General features: G+C 43.1%; 1 protein-coding gene and 1 pseudogene across 2 annotated transcripts; both read right to left on the reverse strand.

Annotated features, from left to right (window-relative positions):
• Positions 1-5,138: 5,138 nt before the first annotated feature.
• LOC311108291 (gap junction delta-2 protein-like) lies at positions 5,139-8,032 on the reverse strand. Its single transcript, XM_084150919.1, has 2 exons — positions 7,809-8,032; positions 5,139-7,374 (listed from the first exon to the last, which is right to left on the reverse strand). Exons 1-2 carry the CDS (start codon positions 7,883-7,885, stop codon positions 6,519-6,521), a joined length of 933 nt encoding a protein of 310 aa, XP_084007045.1. The 5' UTR covers positions 7,886-8,032; the 3' UTR covers positions 5,139-6,518.
• A 1,278-nt stretch (positions 8,033-9,310) lies between these two features.
• LOC311108310 (actin, alpha cardiac muscle 1-like) lies at positions 9,311-16,807 on the reverse strand (annotated as a pseudogene). Its single transcript has 6 exons — positions 16,679-16,807; positions 16,092-16,416; positions 15,754-15,902; positions 15,438-15,629; positions 15,009-15,183; positions 9,311-9,454 (listed from the first exon to the last, which is right to left on the reverse strand). The product of its transcript is annotated as an actin, alpha cardiac muscle 1-like (transcript).
• Between the last annotated feature and the right edge of the window lie 7,564 nt (positions 16,808-24,371).

A 24,371-nucleotide genomic window follows, 5' to 3' on the forward strand; every position in this document is an offset into this window, starting at 1 on the left:
TGCAGATTGACTCCTATTGGCTCAGGTTGGCTCAGAGGGCTGCCTGCTGGGTGGTGCAGCGGATATACAGCGTCACTGTTCTCTGTTCTGTGAAAAATCGGCCCTGACAGATACAGGCTTCTGTTCATTAGCAACTCTTCGCCTACTAAGATCACACCTGTTCTTTTTCTCACCTGCAGTGGCAACTTTCAGAACTTCCCGATGCCTGACAAAATAGCTTTAGAATGCTAGAACTGCTCTGCAGAGTTACTGAAATTGCATGAGAAAAACTGTTTTGCCCTATTTATTGTACTGTTTTGACAGTATGCAGTCTTTGATGAAGAGCTCACATAAAGAGTTTTGATAAAGAGCTCCAGTGATAGTTTAGCTCTGCCAATATGCTTTTTATTGGTGGTGAGGGCCTTCTGTTGCACTGCTTGACAATCTATCCTCTGGCCTTCTCTGTGTTTTTCTGGTTGGTTTGAACTAATTAGGCACCATTTTCTCAGACTGGGAGTATCGATGTTGAAGGGAGGTCTTCTTGATGAGTTAATGCTCTCTCTCTCTCTCTCTCTCTCTCTCTCTCTTCTCTCTCTCTCTCTCTCTCTCTCTCTCTCTCTCTCTCTCTCTCTCTCTCTCTCTCTCTCTCTCTCTCTCTCTCTCTCTCTCTCTCTCTCTCTCTCTCTCTCTCTCCTTCTCTGAGATGCTTTATAAATACGGGCCCTGAACATCAGTACTTCTCATCTCATGTATTTTAGATAGATCATCTAAGAGGGAGAGAGATATTTAAGGAGAGAGGCAGAGAAAGAAAACAGTGACTGAGCAGCAACCGTCAAAGAGAGTAGACAGGCAACGCTGATGCAGCAACATTCCTCACAATTCCCACAGGCTGCTTCAGCTGTGACACGAAGGTCATCCTTGTGGTTGAATACAGAGGGAGAGGTCATATGCTCTTGTAAAAACCTATCTTTGAGGACAGTACTGTACAACCCACTGGCAATAAGAGGGTGAAGTGAGGAGATGAAGGAGAGCTCATGGGAGAGGCCACAGCAGAGAGACTCTAGTCCTATCTGCCTAGGGGGAACGGAGGTTTAAGCTCAGATGAGACTTACTTAGGGGATTGTAATCAGGTGCTACCGGGCAGATCTGGCTGCCTTTGAAATCTTTGAAACCTCTCTATAGCCCAAACGCATGAAATCAGATGTCCATGAAATTGATCCAACTGATCCTCACTCACATTGATTGGAAAAGCCTTTAGTCTTTTAGGAGAAACTAACTTGTCTTGTTCTCTTTGACAATGTTTGGCATAGATACTCGGAAACAACGGGACAGAAGAAGCTTTGGTAATTCCTTAATTACTTTATTGCCGTCACAGCAGTGAGGCAAGACTACTGTACTGTTAAAAAGCACAGAGCTGGCCAGCATGTCCTTATGTGATGTCTGCTTTTGAGTGACACTAATGCCACAACACAGGACTCAAAAATACGTCTGATTGAAACGAAAGTGTTGACAACATCGAAACACCCTTTACTGCTTTGACAGCACTTCTCATGGACATAAAGGAAGTTCATGTCAGATTCCGATGAGCTTGCTGCTTATTCCAACAACCGAGCGCTGCTAAAAGTGCACACACACACACGTACACACGTACACACACACATACACACACACGTACACACAAACAGTCTGTCTTTGAAGTGTGGTCCCACTGCCTACCAGCCGGCCTGGGTAGTGACGTGTTGAGTGACAGTATGACAGTGTTTGATTACATTATCATTATTGTCTTTGCTGCTCTGCCAGGTGTGGACTATAGCTCCGTGAGCCCCTCTGACTCAGTCATAAAGTCTTAATGTCATAGGCACCATGCCCAGGGCCGTGGTAATGACTCCAGCGGGCACCCTGCCCACACAGGGAGCTCCAGGTCTTGGCAGCGCCAGCAGAACCTTGCTCTCCTTCCTTCCCTCTCCTTCCCTCTTACCTGGCCGTCATCAGCCCATTTGAGGCATCCATAGAGATATATACTGATGCGCTGTCTGAGATTGGCCTGCCAATTCAGAAGAGTGTGTAAATTCACAGTAGATGAGGGAACCAATGCAAAATGACAACTGCTAGCTGTTAGGAATTGCACTCTAAACATTCACTGAATATAGCAAACATTATGTACACCCTCCTAATATTGAGTTGCCCTCAGAACAGCATCAATTCGTTGAGGCATGGACTCTACAAGGTGTTGAAAGCATTCCACAAGGATGCTGGCCAATATTGATGCCAATGCTTCCCACAGTTGTGTCAAGTTGGCTGGATGACCTTTGGGTGGTGGACCATTCTTTATACACACGGGAAACTGTTGAGAACGAAAAACCCAGCAGCGTTGCATTTCTTGACACAAACCGGTGTGCCTGGCACATACTACCATACCCCGTTCAAAGGCACTTACAATTTATGTCTTGCCCATTCACCCTCTGAATGGCACACATACACAATCCATGTCTCAATTGTCTCATGGCTTAAAAATTATTATTTAACCTGTTTCCTCCCCTTCATCTACACTGATTGAAGTGGATTTAACAAGTAACATCAATAAGGGATCATAGCTTTCACCTGGATTCACCTGGTCAGTCTATGGCATGGAAGAGCAGGTGTCCTTAATGTTTTGTACACTCAGTGCACTCTCTGTAGTGCGGAAATATTGTTACCACAAGCCCTTATGAATATGAAGAAGGCTGTTGTTCTCCTTTAGGGTTTCCTCTCTATTAGAGGAATAGCCCCTGGTAGACAGTGAGGTGCAGAAGTGAAGCATGAGCACACACACACGCACACACACACACACAAACACACACACACACACACACACACACACACACACACACACGCACACACACACACACACACACACACACACACACACACACACACACACACACACACACACACACACACACACACACACAGTCTTCATAGATGTGACCAGGCACTTCAACATCAGACAGCCTGCCTAGCTGCTTCTCTCTGTCATCTCTTTTTCCTTGGCTGCCTCCTGTCTTTGTGCATTGATGTCAATATGTTACAATATGTTACCAAATGTGTTATGATCATATACAAGCATCACTCATCTTGAGAGCTTCCAAGACTAGACACCCAACGAATCTGCCTATCATTTCCTCAGACTAACCAATGAAAAAACATCCAAGAGAGTACATGGAGCTCCTCTCTAAGGGTGCTCCAAACCAGAGGAAGACCCTCTCAGTGTTGAATAATAGACACATGGAGCTCCATGTACTGTCTTGGATGGTTTTTCATTGGTTAGTCTGAGAAATGATAGGCAGATTCATTGGCTGTCTAGTCTTGGAAGCTCTCAAGATGAGTGATGATTGTGTATGATCATAACACATTTGGAAACATATTGTAACAAATGACGCCAAGGACACCATGATACAATTCTGAATGTGTTTTGGATAAAAAAAACGTCTTCATGATGAAAAGCTGGGTTATTTTCAGAAAAGTGCACAGTGATTTGTTATGATTGTAGATGGTTTATTTCTTAAACATCTGATCTGAATTCATACATTTTCTGCAAAGGCCTCTATGAAAGACAGTCCACTGATCTCTAATGTGTGCTGTAAGCAAGTTGAGTTTGAATATTTATGGCGAGTGGCTGTATCTGAAGGAGCTCTAAATGGTTCCTGCTGGTTTGTGTGCTCTCCGGAGAAAACACACACACACACACGCGTTGTGGTGATGTATAGAATAAGCATTCATCCAATGTTTAGTGTTAAAATAACCATAAGGTAACATTACTAGGTAACATTACAAGATGGGGGGAGAGAGAGAGAGAGAGAGAGAGAGAGAGAGAGAGAGAGAGAGAGAGAGAGAGAGAGAGAGAGAGAGAGAGAGAGAGAGAGAGAGAGAGAGCACGCGAGAGAGAGAGCACGCGAGAGAGAGAGCACGCGAGAGCGAGAGAGAGCACGCGAGAGCGAGAGAGAGCACGGGAGAGAGAGAGAGAGAGAGCACGTGAGAGAGAGAGAGAGAGAGAGAGAGAGAGAGAGAGAGAGAGAGAGAGAGAGAGAGAGAGAGAGAAGAGAGAGAGAGAGAGAGAGAGAGAGAGAGAGAGAGAGAGAGAGAGAGAGAGAGAGAGAGAGAGAGAGAGAGAGAGAGAGAGAGAGAGAGAGAGAGAGAGAGAGGAGAGAGAGAGAGAGGTAGGTAGCCAGCCGATCCAACCAGTAGCCAGCCGATCCAACCAAGCGGCGCTTGTTTCGTGTCGGAGAGTTCGAGGAGCATCTAAAGTCCCTGCTGAATTTTGAAATTGATCTGTCAGGGCCTTGGCTCTTCGATTTTTGGTCTTTAGAGTTGTCGAGTCATCTTGGCAGCCGTACCTGTCCACAAACCTACCACCCCCTCCCCACTCTTGCTTCCCGCATCCTGACTGGTCAGTTGGGGAACACTCTGACTCTCTGGGGCAATGGGTTTCAGCGTTCAGCACTTTTCTCAGTGACCTTGAGGTAGTGCAGGATGCGACCTCTCAGCTTCCAACAGAGCTGAACTGCTCAACCTCTATGGCCCCAACAGCCAAGGGGGATGAGGTGGATGCAACGAAAGCAAATGTGGCTGGTGGGGGGCTTGGTGGGGGAGGGGGTAGGTAGAAGATGAAGCTGTCAACCACATGGTTGCAGAATGATCACCTTTAGTGGCGTTGGAAGAAAGCGGATGTTGCCTGTTTTCAGGGATACTGTATTTTGTTTAATCTAACTTCCATTTCCCTTGAAAAACGGAAGAAGGGACTCTGCTTAGGTGCCTTTCTACGCCTGTTACGTTAGGTTAGAGAATGATAGTTGTGCAGACTTTGTCTGTGTCAGCCTGTCAGGTGTATGCCTCTGCTGCTGACTATGTCAATCTGAACCTGTGATATAACTGTGTATGATTTCCCCATGTTTCTATACCACTTACTGTATTACTGTACATATCTGAAGGGTCTGTTGGAATTATACAGAGCAGACAGTGACTCAGTTTCTTGTTGAATCATTGGGCCCCAAGGATTGCAAGGGCAAACAGGGCATGATTGTACTGATGGTATTTACTGTGCTTTGTGTGTATCTGCTGTACAATTTGAAAGCACCACATATTACACATATCTTGTATACATGAATTACGTTTTTATTTTTGGATAGGATCACCTTTCAGTTTGATCTTACATTTGATACTTTAAATAATTACTTTGGAAAATGGTAGCACCAGGGGCAAACATTTATTGCCTATTATCTGATTGATTCCAATTCAGATTTGTGCTCTAGTCTATACGACTAATTGCTCATCAATACTTTTTGAATGTGCAACGGTTGTCTGTTTTCTATGTTGCCAAATGAAACCAGGGAGGATAATATAGTAGCATACCATTTCCATACAAACCACAGCTATTCAAATCAAATATGATGACGGCATTTAATCCAAAAGAGGAATTTACAGAATTCAGCTTTCATGATGATGATAATACTCTATAGATATATCATGTTTATATGTATGTACATATATGGCACTTGATGACATAAAATCAAGAAAATCCATTTCCTCACAAACAAAAGCAATGGGCGCTTGGGTGTAAATAAAAGAAAGAACAAATCAATTTAAAAGTCCCAAATGTAAGCATTTGCAGCACATCCCCCCAATTGAGTGATCACATAGGTTAAGGTCAATGGTGCAAGCTCAGGCAACCAAAACAATGACAGTGCTGACATAAAAGATGTGAGATGAGTAATATACTGGAAGAATTTATATGCATTTGAGTACATTTGACTCTAAAACTGCAAAATAATGTGTGTGTTTCATTTGCTATAGTGGTATGTGATGTGTAAAACCAGTGGAATGTCGTAAAAACACAATCACAGCACAAATCGGATATATTTTGGCTCATTATTTATACATAGTGCAAGTATTTACTCCATGTTCAACAGCTGAAGTGAACGACAGAGTGAATATCAACACATAAATTATATGCTTTTAAGAAGCACTTTACAAAATATAGGCTAAACCATTATCTATAAACGTTGCATCAGTGCCTTCTCATAAATATATGACAAACAAACGCTTGGTCCGTTTGTTTTTTAGTTGTCAGTAAAAGACAAATAAAATCAATCTACCCCACCTACTTCGCAAACGAAGTAAGTGTGATAAAATATACACCACATTCTTTATTAAATATATTCGAATTCTTTGTACAATTGTTCCATTCAGTGGTGCTGAAATGGACAGCTCCCGCATTTAAGCCGCATGCACACAAAAAGAAAGAAATCACGCTACATATTAGCAACTTCTTCGGTGGTTTATCTACTTCTGTGTCTGATACCGCACAGCAAAGCAATGCACAAGTTGGAAAAATCCAACGCATGCGACAGACTGCACGCTGTCCCACGCACCGCAACCTTGTCCAGCAGATGAGTCGCAGTGGTGCGGATTGCCTCCCATTTAAATGAATGGACCTCCGCGAGAACCCATACAGTTTGACGCAACCGGTGTTCACGAGGCTTGTCTACGGCCTTCTCAATATGCTACACATAGGCAGAGTCACTTGATTGAGTGCGGCCGAAATTGGGCATGCTCATTCTAGGCATGTCTTTGTTACGGATCTCGTAGATGGACTTCCTCCTCGCCTGCACGCCTTTGACAGCGACTTTGATCTTCTTCCATCCAAGATGATTGAGTTCAGCCAAGTTCAGAAGCACACAGACGCCACTGACCGCAAACATGAAGACCAGAAACACAGTCTTCTCCGTGGGTCTTGAAACGTAGCATTCTACATCTTTGATGCAGGGGTATCGATCACACTCATATACCGCAGGGACATTGAATCCGTACAGGAAATATTGACCCACCAGGAACCCTATCTCTAGAGCGTTTCGGAAAACCACTTGGATGATGTAAAATCTTGAGATGCCCTCCTGCCTCCTCATTTTAGACTTTCCACTAGTTCTCATGGCCGAATTTGGGATGTCCTTCACCTCCAAGCAGTCGGGCTCGGCTTCTTTCGTGGAGTTTTCCGTGTTCTGAAGTACTCCATTTACAATAGTGTTTTTGATCTTTTTGCTGTCGTCTCTTTTGATGGAATCTTGGCGCTTGTCCAAGGAGAGGAACACGGTGGAGTATCCCCGCTCCAAGCGCTCCTTTTGCTTGGCAGACTGGTGCACGGAGTAGGTGATGAAACAGAGACTGGGGGTGCACACCAGAATAATCTGAAACACCCAATATCTGATGTGGGAAATGGGGAACGCCTTGTCGTAGCAAGCCTGGTTACAGCCGGGCTGCAGGGTGTTGCACACAAACATGGACTGCTCGTCATCATAGACGGTCTCTCCAATGATCGCAACGATTAGAATCCGGAAGATCACCACCACTGTTAGGAGGATCCTACAAAACAAACAAGCACAAAATCAAAATGTTGCTGTTTAGATGTGCAGAGATGATCGGTTTAATCATAAAACAAACAGATAGACAATTAGCGATGGCATAGTAATGCTGGCTCTAGTGCACTAAACGGGCGATTGGGAGCTGTCCAGGGCTGAAAGCCACTAGTCAGTTCTGAAAGGAAAGCTCTACAGCATTATTCACCTCAAGCGACAGCTCTCTTGTCATAAAATGTGCAAATGTAGTGTTTCCAAAAACAATTTTCGTGAATGTTATGTTTATGCCATGATTCCCTATTGGTTCATATTTTTTGCATAGTCATGAATCTTTGTTTTTGTACCGTTCTTCACGCTTAATCGCTTATAGTAGCCTACTTGGTCATCAAACACACACTCCTGGTAACACTTTTACAAAGCTATCCTCACGTTCCCTCTTACCTTCCGATCATAGTAGAGTGCTGTTGGACAGCTGCCTCCAAGAGACGCTCTAAGATTGTCCACTCCCCCATTGTCATTCATTTGGAGATGATAGCACACCGTGCACCGTTCTTGTGGAATCTATTGCTTCCCGTGTTTTACTCTCCGGATGCTCCAATATCTGGAGAATGCATTGGTAACGCGCCGCTACTGCGTGCGCTCCTGCTTCTGCCTTCTGCTCCTCTGCTAAAAGATCACTTGACAACCCAAGCACTTTTGCTCGCGCGAGTCTGAGTACTGATTAGTAGAAAGCCCTCCTATTTTCGATGGCGCGCGCTGGATGGTAGGTCGCGCGGTGCTTGAATGGAGGGCAGTTGAGTGTAGTGTTGGTAGGGCGATAATCCTGCTTTAAGTAGACTCCTCTTGCGTCACGCGCAGACAGGTTGGTGGAGAGAGGCCAGAGACACCAGGTTTTTTTGGTTTCATTATTCTCCAAGTATACTGCGGGAATGTAGCAGATTCATCTTTAATAAAAAATAATTGGTTATAAGATCAAATCATGGGGGATGTCTGTCGGCTGTAAGACAACCACATGACAGTGACAGAACGAAAAGTGGCAACAGAGGAAGAGACAGAACGAGAGAGAGAGAAGCGAGATAGAGCGAAAGAGGGGATGGGATTGGAAGAGAGAGTATTGTATTGTTTCAGTCTGTATTCTGTAGACTATTATTGTTGTCATGTTGGAGGGAGGGAAGGTAGATTGAAACATGCCTGCAGGGCTAAGCGATTAATCGGTTTCCGACCCTTGATCCTACACATGATATCCTTTTCCGATGGCTATAGAGTCTGTTTAAAAACAAATGTTTTCAGCTTGTCTGTTTTAGGCAAAACAGCAATCTATTGTCTTACAGTAGCCTAAGCATTTGTTGGTATGAAAACCGCGACAATTCCTTAGATAAACGTGGCTGAGAGAGTACTAGGTTGAGTAATCGCTTTAAAGGGTTGCCTCAGAGGGCCTAAAGATAGCAACAACTTAGTTAGTGGACTGCCGCGAGTAGTTATTGTTTTATGCACCACATTGTATTGTAAGTCCTCCTGTATGCTGTGTGTGACTAGACTTAACATGTAGGCCTATGTGACTAATCTTCCAACTAGGAATTAGTTCGCCTGTATTGTCAATGGATAGCCTATGAGTAAACATGTATGTTTCTCCTGAATTATGAAACAACAATAACCAATATGCTCCCTCAGGTTGAGAGCAGATGATAGATGAGATGAAGACGGTGTACAAGATCCTGGATCTTGTTTATTTATAAAGCAAATAAATATCCACATAATATAAATTAATTCATGAACCAGTAAAATAACCATATTTGAATTGCACTTGGGTGTAAACAAACTGTACATCATTGACGAAACATAAAACAGGGGCCTGCCTGGATTTGTAACCTCCAGATCGATCGTAAACAACATATCCATAGGCGGAGCGGAGGTAATGTACAGAGTTTTTGCCAATGGGGCGCTTAAAAGCATTTCCTGTGAACGATGGAGGGGCCTGCCTCGTCGTACTCCTGCTTGCTGATCCACATCTGCTGGAAAGTGGACAGGGAAGCCAGGATGGAGCCGCCGATCCAGATGGAGTACTTACGCTCGGGGGCAGCGATGACCTAGAGCAGGGGTGTCAAACTCATTTTAGCTCAGGGGCCACATGGAGGAAAATCTATTCCCAAGTGGGCCGGACCGGTAAAATTATGGTATATATAACTTAAAAACAACAACTTCAGATTGTTTTCTTTGTTTTAATACTATCAACATAAAACATAAAGCTGGAGCCTGAGGACAGTGTGTCCAAAATAGTACAAGCACAACATCACTATTAATCATAAAACACCTCAAGTTTATTTGAAAATTCTAAAGAAAAAGAACACACAAACACACAATGCCTCAGTGATTCACAGAACTGTTTCACAGATCACAGAACTATATCAGGGTGTCATTTCTCAGGCAGAAATGTAGATACAAATAATGAAATCCTGTTCCCCAAACAAGTGCAAGAACCACAGAGTCAAGAATAGGTTAAATATACAAATAAAATAAAATCAATTAAAAACAATAGCACATCAACATAAAAACATATAAACATAAAGCTGGAGCCTGAGGACAGTGTGTCCAAAAGCACAATATCACTATTAATCATAAAACACCTCAAGTTATTTGAAATTCTTAGGACAAACAACACACAAACACACAATGCCTCAGTGATTCACAGAAGTATATCACAGATCACAGAACTATATCAGGGTGTCTCATGCAGCACTTTAAGTGGGGTTGCATAGTTTATTTGACTCCTGATACCTGGCATCTTTTAGCTTTCACCAGCGCATCAATATCAGGCGTCACATCCTGAGTGGCAGCCAACTTCAGGATGTGATTCAAGTGCTTGTGCGTGAGCCTTGAGCGCAGCTTTGTTTTATTTATGCTCATTACAGAGAACTTGCTCACAAAGATATGTGGTTCCAAACATGCACAACAGTTTTGCAGCGAGGGCTGTCAAGTTGGGGTAACCTGGCAAGAGATTCTGATAAAATGTGTCCAAGCCAGCTGCGGCAAATTTGCCCTTCAAATCCGAGTCACACTGCAAGTCTATTATTTCAAGTTGGATGCTGACGGGCAGATCAGAGGGATTCACGGTGAATGGCGAACAAAAAACTTTGAAGTCTTTCTCCAGTTCACCAAAAATCTGAAAGCGTTGCTCAAACTCCCTTAACAGTCCCGTTATTGTATCTTTGAACCGCTTCATGTCTGCCACACAGTGGCGGCTCCTGAAAAAATTCTCAGGGGGGGCAATTTTTCTGATGATTTAGGTGACCTACACACATTTTAAAAAAGATATGTCCAGCAACAACATGAAGACAGGGGCAGCATATAAGTCAATACCAGAAGCATTTATTGACTGATCTCAAAAGTGTTGGCTTACCAGGGTTGGTGGAGCCCTCAGTTTCATCTTTGCCTCGCAAAGCTAACTCAAACACTCCGCAAAACTTCACACACTGGATTAGCCGGCTGAGGATGTGGCGGTTCTTGCTAATGTCGTAGTAAATATATTTGTTATAGTGAATATGGAATATGATATGTTGAGTAAAATGTTGTGCTAAGATCTATTTAGGTCAGGAGCTGGTTATAAGTTCTGTTCCTATCCAATAACAATGGACAAAAGGGTCCTATCTTGTCAGCCTTGTCAGCAGGTGGCCAAGGACAACACCCACGCCATAGGCCTCTCAGTTCTTCCAACTCACGAGTTCTTGCTCTGAGGACACACACACACACACACACAAACACACACACACACACACACACATCATCACTGTTAAACACACACACACACAGACACACACACACACACACACACACACACACATCATCACTGTTAAACACACACACACACACACACACACACAAATCCCCTCTCTTAGGCTGAACATTTGAAGACAGAGAACCCGACTCAGAGCCAATGCAACAGTGACACTAGCCTGGAGGGGACCTCGCCCAACTCATCAGGACCAATCAGAAGATCAGAACTACTAGATTCAACCTACTTCATTTATTGCATAAAATGTCTGCACACAATGTTTCGGGGCTCTCTTCAGATAATAATAATAATAATAATAATAATAATAATAATATGCCATTTAGCAGACGCTTTTATCCAAAGCGACTTACAGTCATGCGTGCATACATTTTTGTGTATGGGTGGTCCCGGGGATCGAACCCACTACCTTGGCGTTACAAGCGCCGTGCTCTACCAGCTGAGCTACAGAAAGTGGATACTCATGGATGCGCATCGCAATTGTAAAATGTCAACACAATTGGAGACACGACGTCATTTTTGGAGACATGTTATTGACAGTAAACTATTGTAGATGCGACTGCTAACTAAATAAAACATTTTAGCTGGCTAGCTAATCATCTTAGCTAAATGTGGGGCAAACAATTCAGTTATTTACCGTTAATTTTAGGGATTGGGGTGAAAGAAATCGAGTTACATAGTGATACTTTACGATATACTGTATTGACAATATCGCAATATTTTAGCGCTAGTTGGCTGTACCTGCACCAAAACACCATTATTGTTCCTTCATAGCTTGTTCTCAATCTTTTCACATTGGGAGCCAATTTGTTTTCAGCACTTTTATTTCCATGACTGATCAAAACTCGTTCTCATGGCTTTCTGATCCCTCTGCAACAGACATATGGTGCGCAATAAAATCACAGTATCGAATCGCAATACGTATAGAATCATGAGACTCGCAATGCATATATCTTATCGTGAGGTTCCTGGCAATTCCCAGCCCAAGTTCATTTGCCACAACAAATCTCTTCGCTAGCAAACGCGATGTCTTCTCCAAAACGGCAATGTGTCTCCAGCAATGTTTACTTTTTTGACGTTCTATGGCATCTCCACTTTCCAAGCATATATGACCACATGTAATATTTTGGTAAGTGATGCAAATAGTGAACTATGTAGGGCCAGGATGTAAAATATATTTAGCTGCAGCAATTTCTCTTATCTGATATGGTAAGTAATGGGGCTTAATTTATAGCTCCCTAAGAGTTTGACGAACGGGTCCGTGCACGCGATTCCAGATATCTTTACCTCTGAATAAACTGCCTTTATTATACCATATCCACCCTGTCCAAAGTCTCTACTTGGTCTCAGTTCTCCAGTAAACTTGTGATTATCAACACTAACCTCATCGTTGTGGCGGCAGACAGTTAGCCTGTATCCCTCATCCAGTTGAGTGGCAATGTTCTTTTTTCGTTCGTACCAATTTTTGGAAAATCCTCGGGTGTAGGACTTTCCGCCTTTAGTAGAAACCTGTTGAATTATTAAATTTGGTCTGGGAGGTCGTAATTGTTTCGTTGCCAATTTATCTTGATTTGTTCGCCGACAAAAAGGAACTTCTTTCAAAGAGACAATCGAGTTGCACTGCCATTTTGACAGTGATAGTGAATTGATTGATGAGGCTACCCGCTCAGAAAGCCCTCAGAAACCCATAGAGATTGTATTGAAAGCTCTGATATTTGAAAAAAATAGATTTTACATGGGAGTCTATGAGAGACTTCTGGGCGATTTTCAACCTGACTGAAATCGCCCCAAAAGGGGGGGGGGGGGGGGGGGCATTTGAAGCACGACTTTAGCCTGATTGGACATTTAGTGGCAGATCAGACCAGACGTCTAGATTACAACACTGATAACTACTGTTGCCGTGATATAATTGATTAGGAAAAAAATCCCTTCCTTTTCCCGTTTGGCAGTGCGTCGCCCATATCGCCCTATTGAACACACCGCCCCTTTTGAACACACCGCCCCTGCTGCCACATGTTGGGTCGCGCACACATTTTTCAGACAGGGGAAGTGAGCTGCATCACCACCGGCGAGTTGCGTCTCCCACAATGACAGCTTCAACTTGAAAGAACGTATGCTTTCATAATACTGCGTGGCAACTTTGTTGCGCCCTTGCAGCTGTTTGTTCAAGTTATTCAGGTGCTCTGTAACATCCACCATAAATGCAAGGTCCTGCATCCATTCTGCGGAATTAAATTCTAACACTGGTTTGCCCTTTTCTTCCATGAACTGTTCAATTTCTTCTCGTAAATCAAAGAAACGCCTCAGCACAGCACCTCGGCTTAACCATCTTACCTCAGTGTGGTATGGCAGGCCATAGATGTGGTCTTTCTCTCTGAGAAGGCTGTCAAACTGACGGTGATTCAGGCTTCTGGATCGGATGAAATTAACAGTTTGGATGACCACCTTCATGACATTATCCATCTTTAATGACTTGCAACACAAAGCCTCCTGGTGCAAAATACAGTGAAAAGTCCAAAAATCACGTCCTCCATTTGCAGATTGCACTTTCTCTCTGAACTTTGTCACAACGCCTGCTTTTTTCCCGATAATTGAGGGCGCACCATCTGTAGCCAGGCTGACAGCGCGGGACCAGTCCACTCCGACCCTGTCCAGCGCGCCGACGAGTGCAGTGAATATATCAGCTGCTGTCGTTGTATCTGTCATCGGCACCAACTCCACGAACTCCTCGGTGACGGTCTATGTGTCATCAACTCCGAGGATGAAAATGGCCAGTTGTGCAACATCTGTAATGTCCGTGCTTTCATCAATTGCAACCGAAAACGCAATAAATGACTTTACTTTTTGCTTCAACTGGCTGTCCAAATCCACTGAAAGATCGGAAATCCTGTCCGTAACTGTGTTTCTTGTCAGGCTGATATTTGCAAAAGCCTGGTGGTTTTCAGGGCACACAATCTCTGCTGCCTTCATCATGCATGTTTTTACAAATTCACCCTCACTAAATGGTTTTGAAGCCACTGCGATTTCATTAGCAATGAGGTAGCTAGCATTCACTGCAGCGTCACTGATGTCTCGGCTGTGAGTAAACACAGACTGCTGTTTCTTCAGACCCACCAACAGTTCATTCACCTTCTCTCTTCTCCGCTGTCCTTGAAAGTTGTCATATTTGTCGGCATGAAGACTCACATAGTGGCGACGAAGGTTATATTCTTTCAGCACTGCAACATGCTGTGAACACACCAAACATACAGCTTTCCCATTCAATTCCGTGAATAAATAGAAGGATGACAATTTTTCTTGGAACACTCTGCACTCTGCGTCGACTTTTCTCTTTTTTGACAGAGACATATTGGGGCAATGAGGGTGCCAAAGCACATAATGTTAAAAGTAGAAGCCGTAATAAATATCGCGGGCAAAACAAAGTAGCTCATCCGGACTGGCTGCACTTGCTTGACCTATTTGCTCTGCCCCGGTATAAACAGTTTGCTTGCTTAACACAATTGCTATTGCGCCATCCAGTGGACACAATTGGAACAGCAGTTTCATTTATTGACAAATTGCAGCTCATTTTTATACTTTACAAAATCATCTCGCGGGCCGGATTAAACCCGTTTGCGGGCCTGATCCGGCCCGCGGGCCGGATGTTTGACACCCCTGATCTAGAGGAAGGGGAAGAAGGAAACCAATAAGCAAAAGTCCTCTCAATATGTACTGTATTATAATGCGTCATACAGTTCATTATTTGTGTTACCGTGATTGGTCATTAGTAACACTGTGAGATTGTGGTCAGGATGGTCTTAGATGTTCAGTTTGTGGTCTTCAGTAAGCAGGTGAGGCTTGAGAATAATATTTACCTTGATCTTCATAGTGCTGGGAGCCAGGGCGGTGATCTCCTTCTGCATACCGTCAGCAATACCAGGGTACAAGGTGGTACGCCGGTCAGGACATTGTTGGCATCCTTATGGATGTCAATGTCACATTTCATGATGCTGTTGTAGGTGGTCTCATGGATACCAGCAGACTCCATGCCTGGTGAGATAGAAGAGAAAATATTGTAAGTGAATGCTCTGGATTAGAAGTCACCTATGTAGGCCTAACTGGTGCTGAAAAGGACAAATCCCTCACCTCTTAAATAAAAACATATGTTTGGCAGTAGTTGGTATACTGTCTTATGTAGCTGTTATAAAGGCTATATGAAATCATACAGGGGGCATTTTCTTGTCTTTTAAAGAAGTCAAAATGTGTTGATGTTATGAGTTACACAACGCTTCTAAAATACCTACCGATGAAAGAAGGCTGGAAGAGGGTCTCGGGGCAGCGGAAACACTCGTTGCCGATGGTGATGACCTGACCGTCAGGCAGCTCGTAGCTCTTCTCCAGAGAGGAGGAAGAGGCAGCAGTGGCCATCTCGTTCTCAAAGTCCAGGGCCACGTAGCACAGCTTCTCCTTGATGTCACCCACGATCTCACGCTCAGCTGTTACAATAGAAGATTAAAAGTTGTTATAGTTTGGTCAAAATGGTGAATAACAATAAATGACCATTCAATATCAAACACACTGTACGCTCCTATCATATAGGCTCAGGAATTACGGACTCACCAGTGGTAACAAAAGAGTAGCCACGCTCAGTCAGGATCTTCATCAGGTAGTCAGTGAGGTCGCGACCGGCCAGATCCAGGCGCATGATGGCGTGTGGCAGAGCGTAAGCCTCATAGATGGGGACGTTGTGGGCCACACCAGCACAATACCTATAATATGAGGAAGAATAATATGTAAACCATATAAATAGAATAGAACAGCTTTATGTGCATCTTAATGGTGTAAATTATGTTTCATAATGAAAGGTTGCATGGGATTCAATATTGCACCTCTTAAATGTAACTGCATCTGCATGGCATGTTATGGAACAGAGTATTTCTCCTCTGCCCGCTTTTCACCTGTAGTACGACCAAAGGCGTAGAGGGACAGCACGGCCTGGATGGCCACGTACATGGCGGGCACGTTGAACGTCTCAAACAGGATCTGGGTCATCTTCTCCCTGTTGGCCTTGGGGTTAAGGGGGGCCTCAGTGAGCAGGGTGGGGTGCTCTTCGGGGGCCACGCGCAGCTCGTTGTAGAAGGTATGGTGCCAGATCTTCTCCATGTCGTCCCAGTTGGTGATGATGCCATGCTCGATGGGGTACTTGAGGGTCAGCATACCTCTCTTGCTCTAGGCCTCGTCTCCTACATAGGAGTCCTTCTGACCCATACCCACCATCACACCCTGTAGAGGAAGAAAGGAAACAAACTTAGTCAAAACCCAATTCCCCAAAGTCAAACAGAGGGCCAGATAATTGTAAGCTACAATAGCATAGGACATTCATTAATTAATTCACAATTAAATGGTCTAGTGGTAAGGTAAAATACAATTTTAAGCAGATTATCAAGGGTAATGCATAATGTATGGACAATTAAGTCTGGAAAACGTACAGTTTGAAGGATGCATCCTCATGAGTGTTTCATTGCTTTCATTCTGTGGAGCTTACCTGATGACGGGGGCGACTAACGATGGAGGGGAACACAGCGCGAGGTGCATCATCTCCGGCAAAGCCAGCCTTCACCAGACCGGAGCCATTGTCACACACAAGGGCAGTAGTCTCATTGTCGTCACACATGATGTCAGCTGGGTTTCTGTTTTGACAAAACGTACATTAAGGCTAAGTATAGGCCTACAGATGTATGATCTTAATTTTAGCCAGTTTGCTACAGAAGGAAAATAATCCTGCAACAACAGGAAATGTGAATTATTATGTGGATTGCAATTAATGGACATTTTTGTAGGGGATGATACATTTTTCGCAAGGGAAAATCAAGTCTGACATTTCAAGGTGGAAATTACAAACTTCAAATATAGTACAAGTTTTACATTTTCTGAATTGCAGGAAGGTTATCCTGCAACTGGGGATCAAATTAAGATCCTACATCTGTACAGGTCAAATAGGCCTACAGTATAGGCCTTCAGTATAAGGGCCATACAAGTCTAACAAACTTGTTTTAAGTCATTATTTATTTAAATTTCTTTTAAAACCCTAGAGTGGGCAGCACAATGACAATTGATTTATTTTTCATCTAATAATAATAATGATCTGTAGATTATCATTCAATATGATGAATAATCAATTTCGCTTTTAGGTCTGAATCGGATGGAAAACAGACGAACAAAAATAAAATACAAATATGTGCAACATTTAGGCTACAACAGCTATTTATTTGTTCAATATCCAACAAAAAAAGAAGTGTCTTGAAAATTAAAGCTGTCAAAGTTTAAATTAAAGCCTATTAAATCCAGTTGTCCGGTTGCCAACTAGAGAAGTCCAATTCAACATCTTTCAAGTGACTCCAATCTAGGCCTTAGTAAATAAGTTCTGTCTGTTTCCCGTAGTAGAGTGACAAGTTGTCAGGTACTCACTAAGTAGCCTGTTCCTCTGAATGAGCAGCGATACTGGAGAGGGCAGACACCAAATTATACTCTACTAGTGCCACTACGCCCCGCGACCCCTTTCTCCTTATTTGGTAGCCCCTGCGCCATTGAGAGCGGAGTGGCCATGAATGGAAGGGCGGGAAGAACAGAGCAGAAGCTCGCGCGCTGACTCCTGAAGGCCCATGTATGGAAGGAGACCCGCGCGGACAGACACAGCCGTGTGACGATATCTGGATGTATTCCCTCTATTTCTAACGCGTGAAAGTGAGTAGACACAAAGAATAATGTTATTTGATGGCTTAGGTTTCATTAGCAGATGCGTTGTCTCCTCGTATAGGGCTCCCGAGTGGCCCAGCGGTCTAAACCACTGCATCTCAGTGTTAGAGGTGGCACTACAGACTCTGGTTCGATTCCAGGGTGTATCTCAGTGATTGGGAATCCGTTAGGGCGGATAATAATTGGCCCAGTGTAGTCTGGGGTAGGCCATCATTGCAATGAAGTATTTATTCTTCACTGACTTGCCTAGTTAAATAAACATAATAGAATTGACCATGGATTTAGGTTTAGGCCTATATTTTCAGGGATGGGTTATGTGAGGGTAAAAAAAATATGTGAATCATTTACATTTCACATTTTAGTCATTTAGCAGACGCTCTTATCCAGAGCGACTTACAGTTAGTGAGTGCATACATTTTTTAAATTATTTTTTTTCCATACTGGCCCCCATGGGAAACGAACCCACAACCCTGGCGTTGCAAAAGCCATGCTCTACCAACTGAGCTACATCCCTGCCGGCCATTCCCTCCCCTACCCTGGATGACGCTGGGCCAATTGTGCGCCGCCCCATGGGTCTCCCGGTCGCGGCCGGCTACAACAGAGCCTGGATTCGAACCAGGATCTCTAGTGGCACAGCTAGTACTGCGATGCAGTGCCTTAGACCACTGCGCCACTCGGGAGGCCAACAACCCATCTTATTTTAGCAATGCCCTTTATTATGAATTATGAATTTAATGTTCAGTGTATAAGACTCCATCCCTACTAATGTGTGTGTGTGTGTTTGTGTGTGTCACTGTCTGTGACTAATATGTGTGATAAGGAGAGCATGGTTGAGGGCTTGCGTCATCCATCCAGTTTAGCCTATGAGTTGGTGATTCCTCTTCATGTAGGACATATGTTCACCAGTGGAGGCTGCTGAGGGGAGGACGGCTCATAATAATGGCTGGAATGGAGTGAATGGAATGGTATCAAACAGATGAAAACCATGTGCTTGATGCCATTCCATTCACTCCATTCCGGCCATTATTATGAGCCGTTCTCCCCTCAGCAGCCTCCACTGGTGTTCACACATGTAATTTCCATAATATGAATAAGTTCAATATGCTTCAATATGAGCCGTTGAATGTCCCAGGGAGACACTAGAGATGGATGAAATGGATTGGCTTTTATCTATATGCATGCAGCCATATATAAAGGAATATGGAATTAGTAAGACCTGAAAGCGGACAATCTATGATCCGCTTGTGACATTCAATTGAAATAGATAGGAAATGATGAATGAGCCACATTTCATAAGTTATAATTGCACTCACTCTCTATCCCTCCAACAGTTGAGGCATATCATTTGTCATCTTTATGTTTCCTTGGGATGAGTCATATACGTACATTTGAATATGTAGCCATGGAGTACTTTAGTGTTGGGTGAGCATTGGGTGATTGAGTGGGCAGGATAGCTTCACTTCTCTTCAAGTGATCACCTGAACTCTGATCAGATCCCTAGTCATTCAACCCACCTTAACATACACATATACAGCTCTGGGGTGAAGTTCCCCCTAGGTAGGCTTACAAATCTAGGATCAGCTTTCCGTCCCCCATTCCCAACCTTTGCCATTTAGTGGGGAAATGCAAAACTGACCCAAGCTCAGCATCTAGGGGCAACTTCACCCTACCATCACTATCCCATATACAAACACACCCACACACCAGATATGCAAATGATGCTGACCGAGAGGCTATTCACTTTAAAATGATCAGTGCTGTGACTTCATATGGTGAAAGCAGCTGTCCAAATGGCCAGAATGGGATAGAGCAAGGCCATGGTCACTAGGGATTATAGTCTGGCTGGCACAAGACTCTCCCTTCCTCACACGTTACATTCTAACTCTTACAGTGTTTTTCACTATAGTAAATACATCACTGCAACATCAAGTTATGCATTTGTGCCGTGTATGTTTATCCTGAGTCCCTGGACGTATATGTATTTTATTGTAGGTGTAAATGCATTTTTGGTACTGTGGCGATCGCAGCCAGATTGACCTCTTCCTATCCTCTGACACTGGGGGAAGTCATGTGACTAGATTATGTAACAGACAACCACTTGTGCTTTACCCATAATCCCACCCACATTCTCTGTCTGAGCATCTGTCAACTGGCTCGGATCTTCTGGCCTGGGGCAAATGGTTGGGGGTTGGGAGGAGGGGGGTCGTGGTTAGAAATAACTGGGATGTTTATAACTCTGCTATGCTTAACATGTCAAAAAGTCAGATTTATGATTAGCTTGTTTCACTGTATTTTGGTTGCAAAACAACTAGCCTGTGAAGTGTCCGTTTCTAAAATTGATTTTGAAAGGCAAAACGAAAACGAAAATGTAAATGTAAATGAAAAACCTTTAGCGCACAAGTTGAAAAACTTAAATTACAGTACACTTCAAACTCACAGCTTTCATTGTACTGATGAAAGTATAAGTATGGGCATGCAGAGGCTACCAATCTACAGTAATCTACTGTATGTCCCTTGTGGTTCTAGTCATTTCTAATAATTTTAGTGGGTGAACTTCTTAAACCTAATCAGCATTAAACTTAATTTATTTAAAATAAGATATAATTCTGAATGATCCTAGTACTCTATGAAGTAAGGCTTTAAAAAAAATATTTCTTAATCCTTTCCTATGTGCTAACTTTTTTAAATCTTTCATACTGTATGCTTGTTTTTAATCTCTTAATGCTATGTATATTTTTCATATATTTGTAACTTCACTGGCTCCAAGCAACTGTGTATTGTTTCATTTCCACACTACAATTTGTTCTAACTCTATACATTGATTACTGGGTTCTGGGTTTATTATACATGTTGAGCATGATTCAACAGTAGAAACCATAGTCTGCAAGTGTAAACTACAGTTTGAAACCAACGTTTTGTGAACAATATTATATAGGCATAGTAGTCATGTTAGAATACACTTGAAAAAGTAGTTCCGGAGAAATTCTTCATATCCTGCTCTGCTTTGCATGCTGTGGGGGGGATCTGCATACATGAATGTATTAACCTTTGGTATTAACTTAGGCACATCCATATTCATAAAGCCTTAATTATGCACAAGTGTAGGTGTCCCTTTGTTGCCCAAAAACTCATATATTAGCTAAGCCTGAGTAAGAGTTTGTTTGTTTTGACCTCCCCACCCATATCTCTTATACTGTAAACACATCTTGTATACGTTATGTGCTGCTGCTATGGCAGATGGTAACTAGATTTGTTAAGTGTTGGAATGGTGAACTGACCAACTCTGTATATTTATGTTTGTCTAGATATACTGTAAATACAGTTCATCATAATACTCAACAAACATGACCTATATGCAGCATGAATATTCTCTACTAACGGTATGTTGCTGCTTCTTATCATTCCCTCCTGTCTGCAGTCTTGTCCATTATCCCCCTCCTTTCTTTGACCCTTCAACACCTCCATGGGCCTTTCACTGTATCCAGCTTCATTTGGACATTTATTTAGACTCACCAATCATAAACATTCCGCAGATACTGTATTTCAGGCATAAACAACCAAAACACAGCTAGCGTTACTGTTAATACAATCTGAAGTGTGTTTTTATTTCGGTAGATACAGTTACAGAACTGGAACTGTCTATAGAAAAGTTTGTGGTCATATGCACATCTTTAAAAACGTCAGTGCTTTGCTAATAAAGAATACTTTTAACTGTACCATCAGTAAACTGAGCTGGCGTTGAGGAAACGTTAGACCGTCACTGTCTGTGTTCAGTTACCCAACGTTTCAATGTTGCTTTTGGCAATCTTACCATGCAGTCTTACTATCCATGTTCTGCCTATCTTTGGATGAAATATGAACAACATGGGTCATATCTCACTAGCCTGGTCCCAGATCTGTTTGTGCTGTATAGCCAACTCCTTTGGTCGTTGTTATGCCGAACAGAATCAACAGATCTGGGATCAGGCTACTATATAATCTTATCACCTCCCCTATAGAATGTTCTGGCTTTAGCTTAGCTGCTTAATCAGCACTGCATGAGTTTCTGAATGCCTGCTGCTGAAATATAGCCTGCTTATCCTTTGCTGATTGAAAATAAGTTAGAAACACAATAGTTTTTCTACTTGTGACCTGCCATTGAGAGTGTAGCTTTTTGGTCGATACAAGAAGCTTAGAGTGCACTTCTAAGCAGATTTTGTTACATTCAGCTACCTGCATTAGATACAGTTTGATCCAACGGTTTTCCTCAAGAGTTCTTTGCATCCTGCAGTATTCTAAATCCATACAGAAATTCTGAGGATTTCATCAAACTGTTCTGACTGTTAACGTGGGCTTGTTGGTTTGTTAAGTTCAGAGAGGTCCCACAACAGCCAAAGATGCGTAAAATAGGCACATAGATATGAATAATTGATATGCTCTTTTCGCCTGCACCAAAATGCAATATTTATGGGGCATTTTAGCCTGAGTTTAGTTATTGTTCAGGGCGAAAGCATTTAGTCCCTTAACAGGATATGCAAAGTAACCAACCGTGTTTGTTTCCTTTTTTAGTGAGATATTTTAGAGTGTATGGAGAGAATTGAAGTCATGCATTGCATAATTCTGTCTATCTTCAAAGCCCTAAATTTGGACTCAAGAGACACAACAAGGGTATTCTGCGGTGTATGAAAACATTTGCTTTTAAAGCAACCAAAGAACCTTTAGAATTGTGAAATTATTTCCAAATTATAAAATTGTGTACCTATTCCAAATATGTGTAAAGGCCTAGTTGGATCCTCTTATTCCTATGTGTTCGCAGTATAAAGTCCTCTCTGGCCCCGAGCCAGGCATGTCAGGGAGCGGTATATAATTTCATGACGGTGCCAGATCTTATATCTACGTTGGCGGGGCGGAGGGGTCATACCAGAGAAGAGCGTCTGCATCACAGGCGGCCGGTGGCACCTTAATTGGGGAGGACGGGCTCATGGTAATGGCTGGAACGAAATCAATGCAATGGTATCAAACACATCAAACTCACGGTTTCCATGTGTTTGATACCATTTCACTCACACTCCATTCCAGCTATTATAATTAGCCGTTCTCCTCTCAGCAGCCTCCTGTGGTCTGCATACATACAGTGGGGGAAAAAAGTATTTAGTCAGCCACCAATTGTGCAAGTTCTCCCACTTAAAAAGATGAGAGAGGCCTGTAATTTTCATCATAGGTACACGTCAACTATGACACACAAAATGAGAAAAAAAAATCCAGAAAATCACATTGTAGGATTTTTTATGAATTTATTTGCAAATTATGGTGGAAAATAAGTATTTGGTCACCTACAAACAAGCAAGATTTCTGGCTCTCACAGACCTGTAACTTCTTCTTTAAGAGGCTCCTCGGTCCTCCACTCATTACCAGTATTAATGGCACCTGTTTGAACTTGTTATCAGTATAAAAGACACCTGTCCACAACCTCAAACAGTCACACTCCAAACTCCAATATGGCCAAGACCAAAGAGCTGTCAAAGGACACCAGAAACAAAATTGTAGACCTGCACCAGGCTGGGAAGACTGAATCTGCAATAGGTAAGCAGCTTGGTTTGAAGAAATCAACTGTGGGAGCAATTATTAGGAAATGGAAGACATACAAGACCACTGATAATGTCCCTCGATCTGGGGCTCCACGCAAGATCTCACCCCGTGGTGTCAAAATGATCACAAGAACGGTGAGCAAAAATCCCAGAACCACACGGGGGGACCTAGTGAATGACCTGCAGAGAGCTGGGACCAAAGTAACAAAGCCTACCATCAGTAAAACACTACGCCGCCAGGGACTCATATCCTGCAGTGCCAGACGTGTCCCCCTGCTTAAGCCAGTACATGTCCAGGCCCGTCTGAAGTTTGCTAGAGTGCATTTGGATGATCCAGAAGAGGATTGGGAGAATGTCATATGGTCAGATGAAACCAAAATATAACTTTTTGGTAAAAACTCAACTCGTCGTGTTTGGAGGACAAAGAATGCTGAGTTGCATCCAAAGAACACCATACCTACTGTGAAGCATGGGGGTGGAAACATCATGCTTTTGGGCTGTTTTTCTGCAAAGGGACCAGGACGACTGATCCGTGTAAAGGACAGAATGAATGGGGCCATGTATCGTGAGATTTTGAGTGAAAACCTCCTTCCATCAGCAAGGGCATTGAAGATGAAACGTGGCTGGGTCTTTCAGCATGACAATGATCCCAAACACACCGCCCGGGCAACGAAGGAGTGGCTTCGTAAGAAGCATTTCAAGGTCCTGGAGTGGCCTAGCCAGTCTCCAGATCTCAACCCCATAGAAAATCTTTGGAGGGAGTTGAAAGTCCATGTTGCCCAGCGACAGCCCCAAAACATCACTGCTCTAGAGGAGATCTGCATGGAGGAATGGGCCAAAATACCAGCAACAGTGTGTAAAAACCTTGTGAAGACTTACAGAAAACGTTTGACCTGTGTCATTGCCAACAAAGGG

This window comes from Coregonus lavaretus, assembly GCF_964263955.1.
Source record: "Coregonus lavaretus genome assembly, chromosome: 33".
Taxonomy (NCBI): domain Eukaryota; kingdom Metazoa; phylum Chordata; class Actinopteri; order Salmoniformes; family Salmonidae; genus Coregonus; species Coregonus lavaretus.

Excerpts from the sequence above, each read along its gene's own strand:
- LOC311108291 (XM_084150919.1), bottom strand. The coding sequence starts at position 7,885 with ATGACAATGGGGGAGTGGACAATCTTAGAGCGTCTCTTGGAGGCAGCT. Across the intron at positions 7,375-7,808 it reads CACTCTACTATGATCGGAAG|GATCCTCCTAACAGTGGTGG; the intron begins GTAAGAGGGAAC and ends TTTGTTTTGTAG.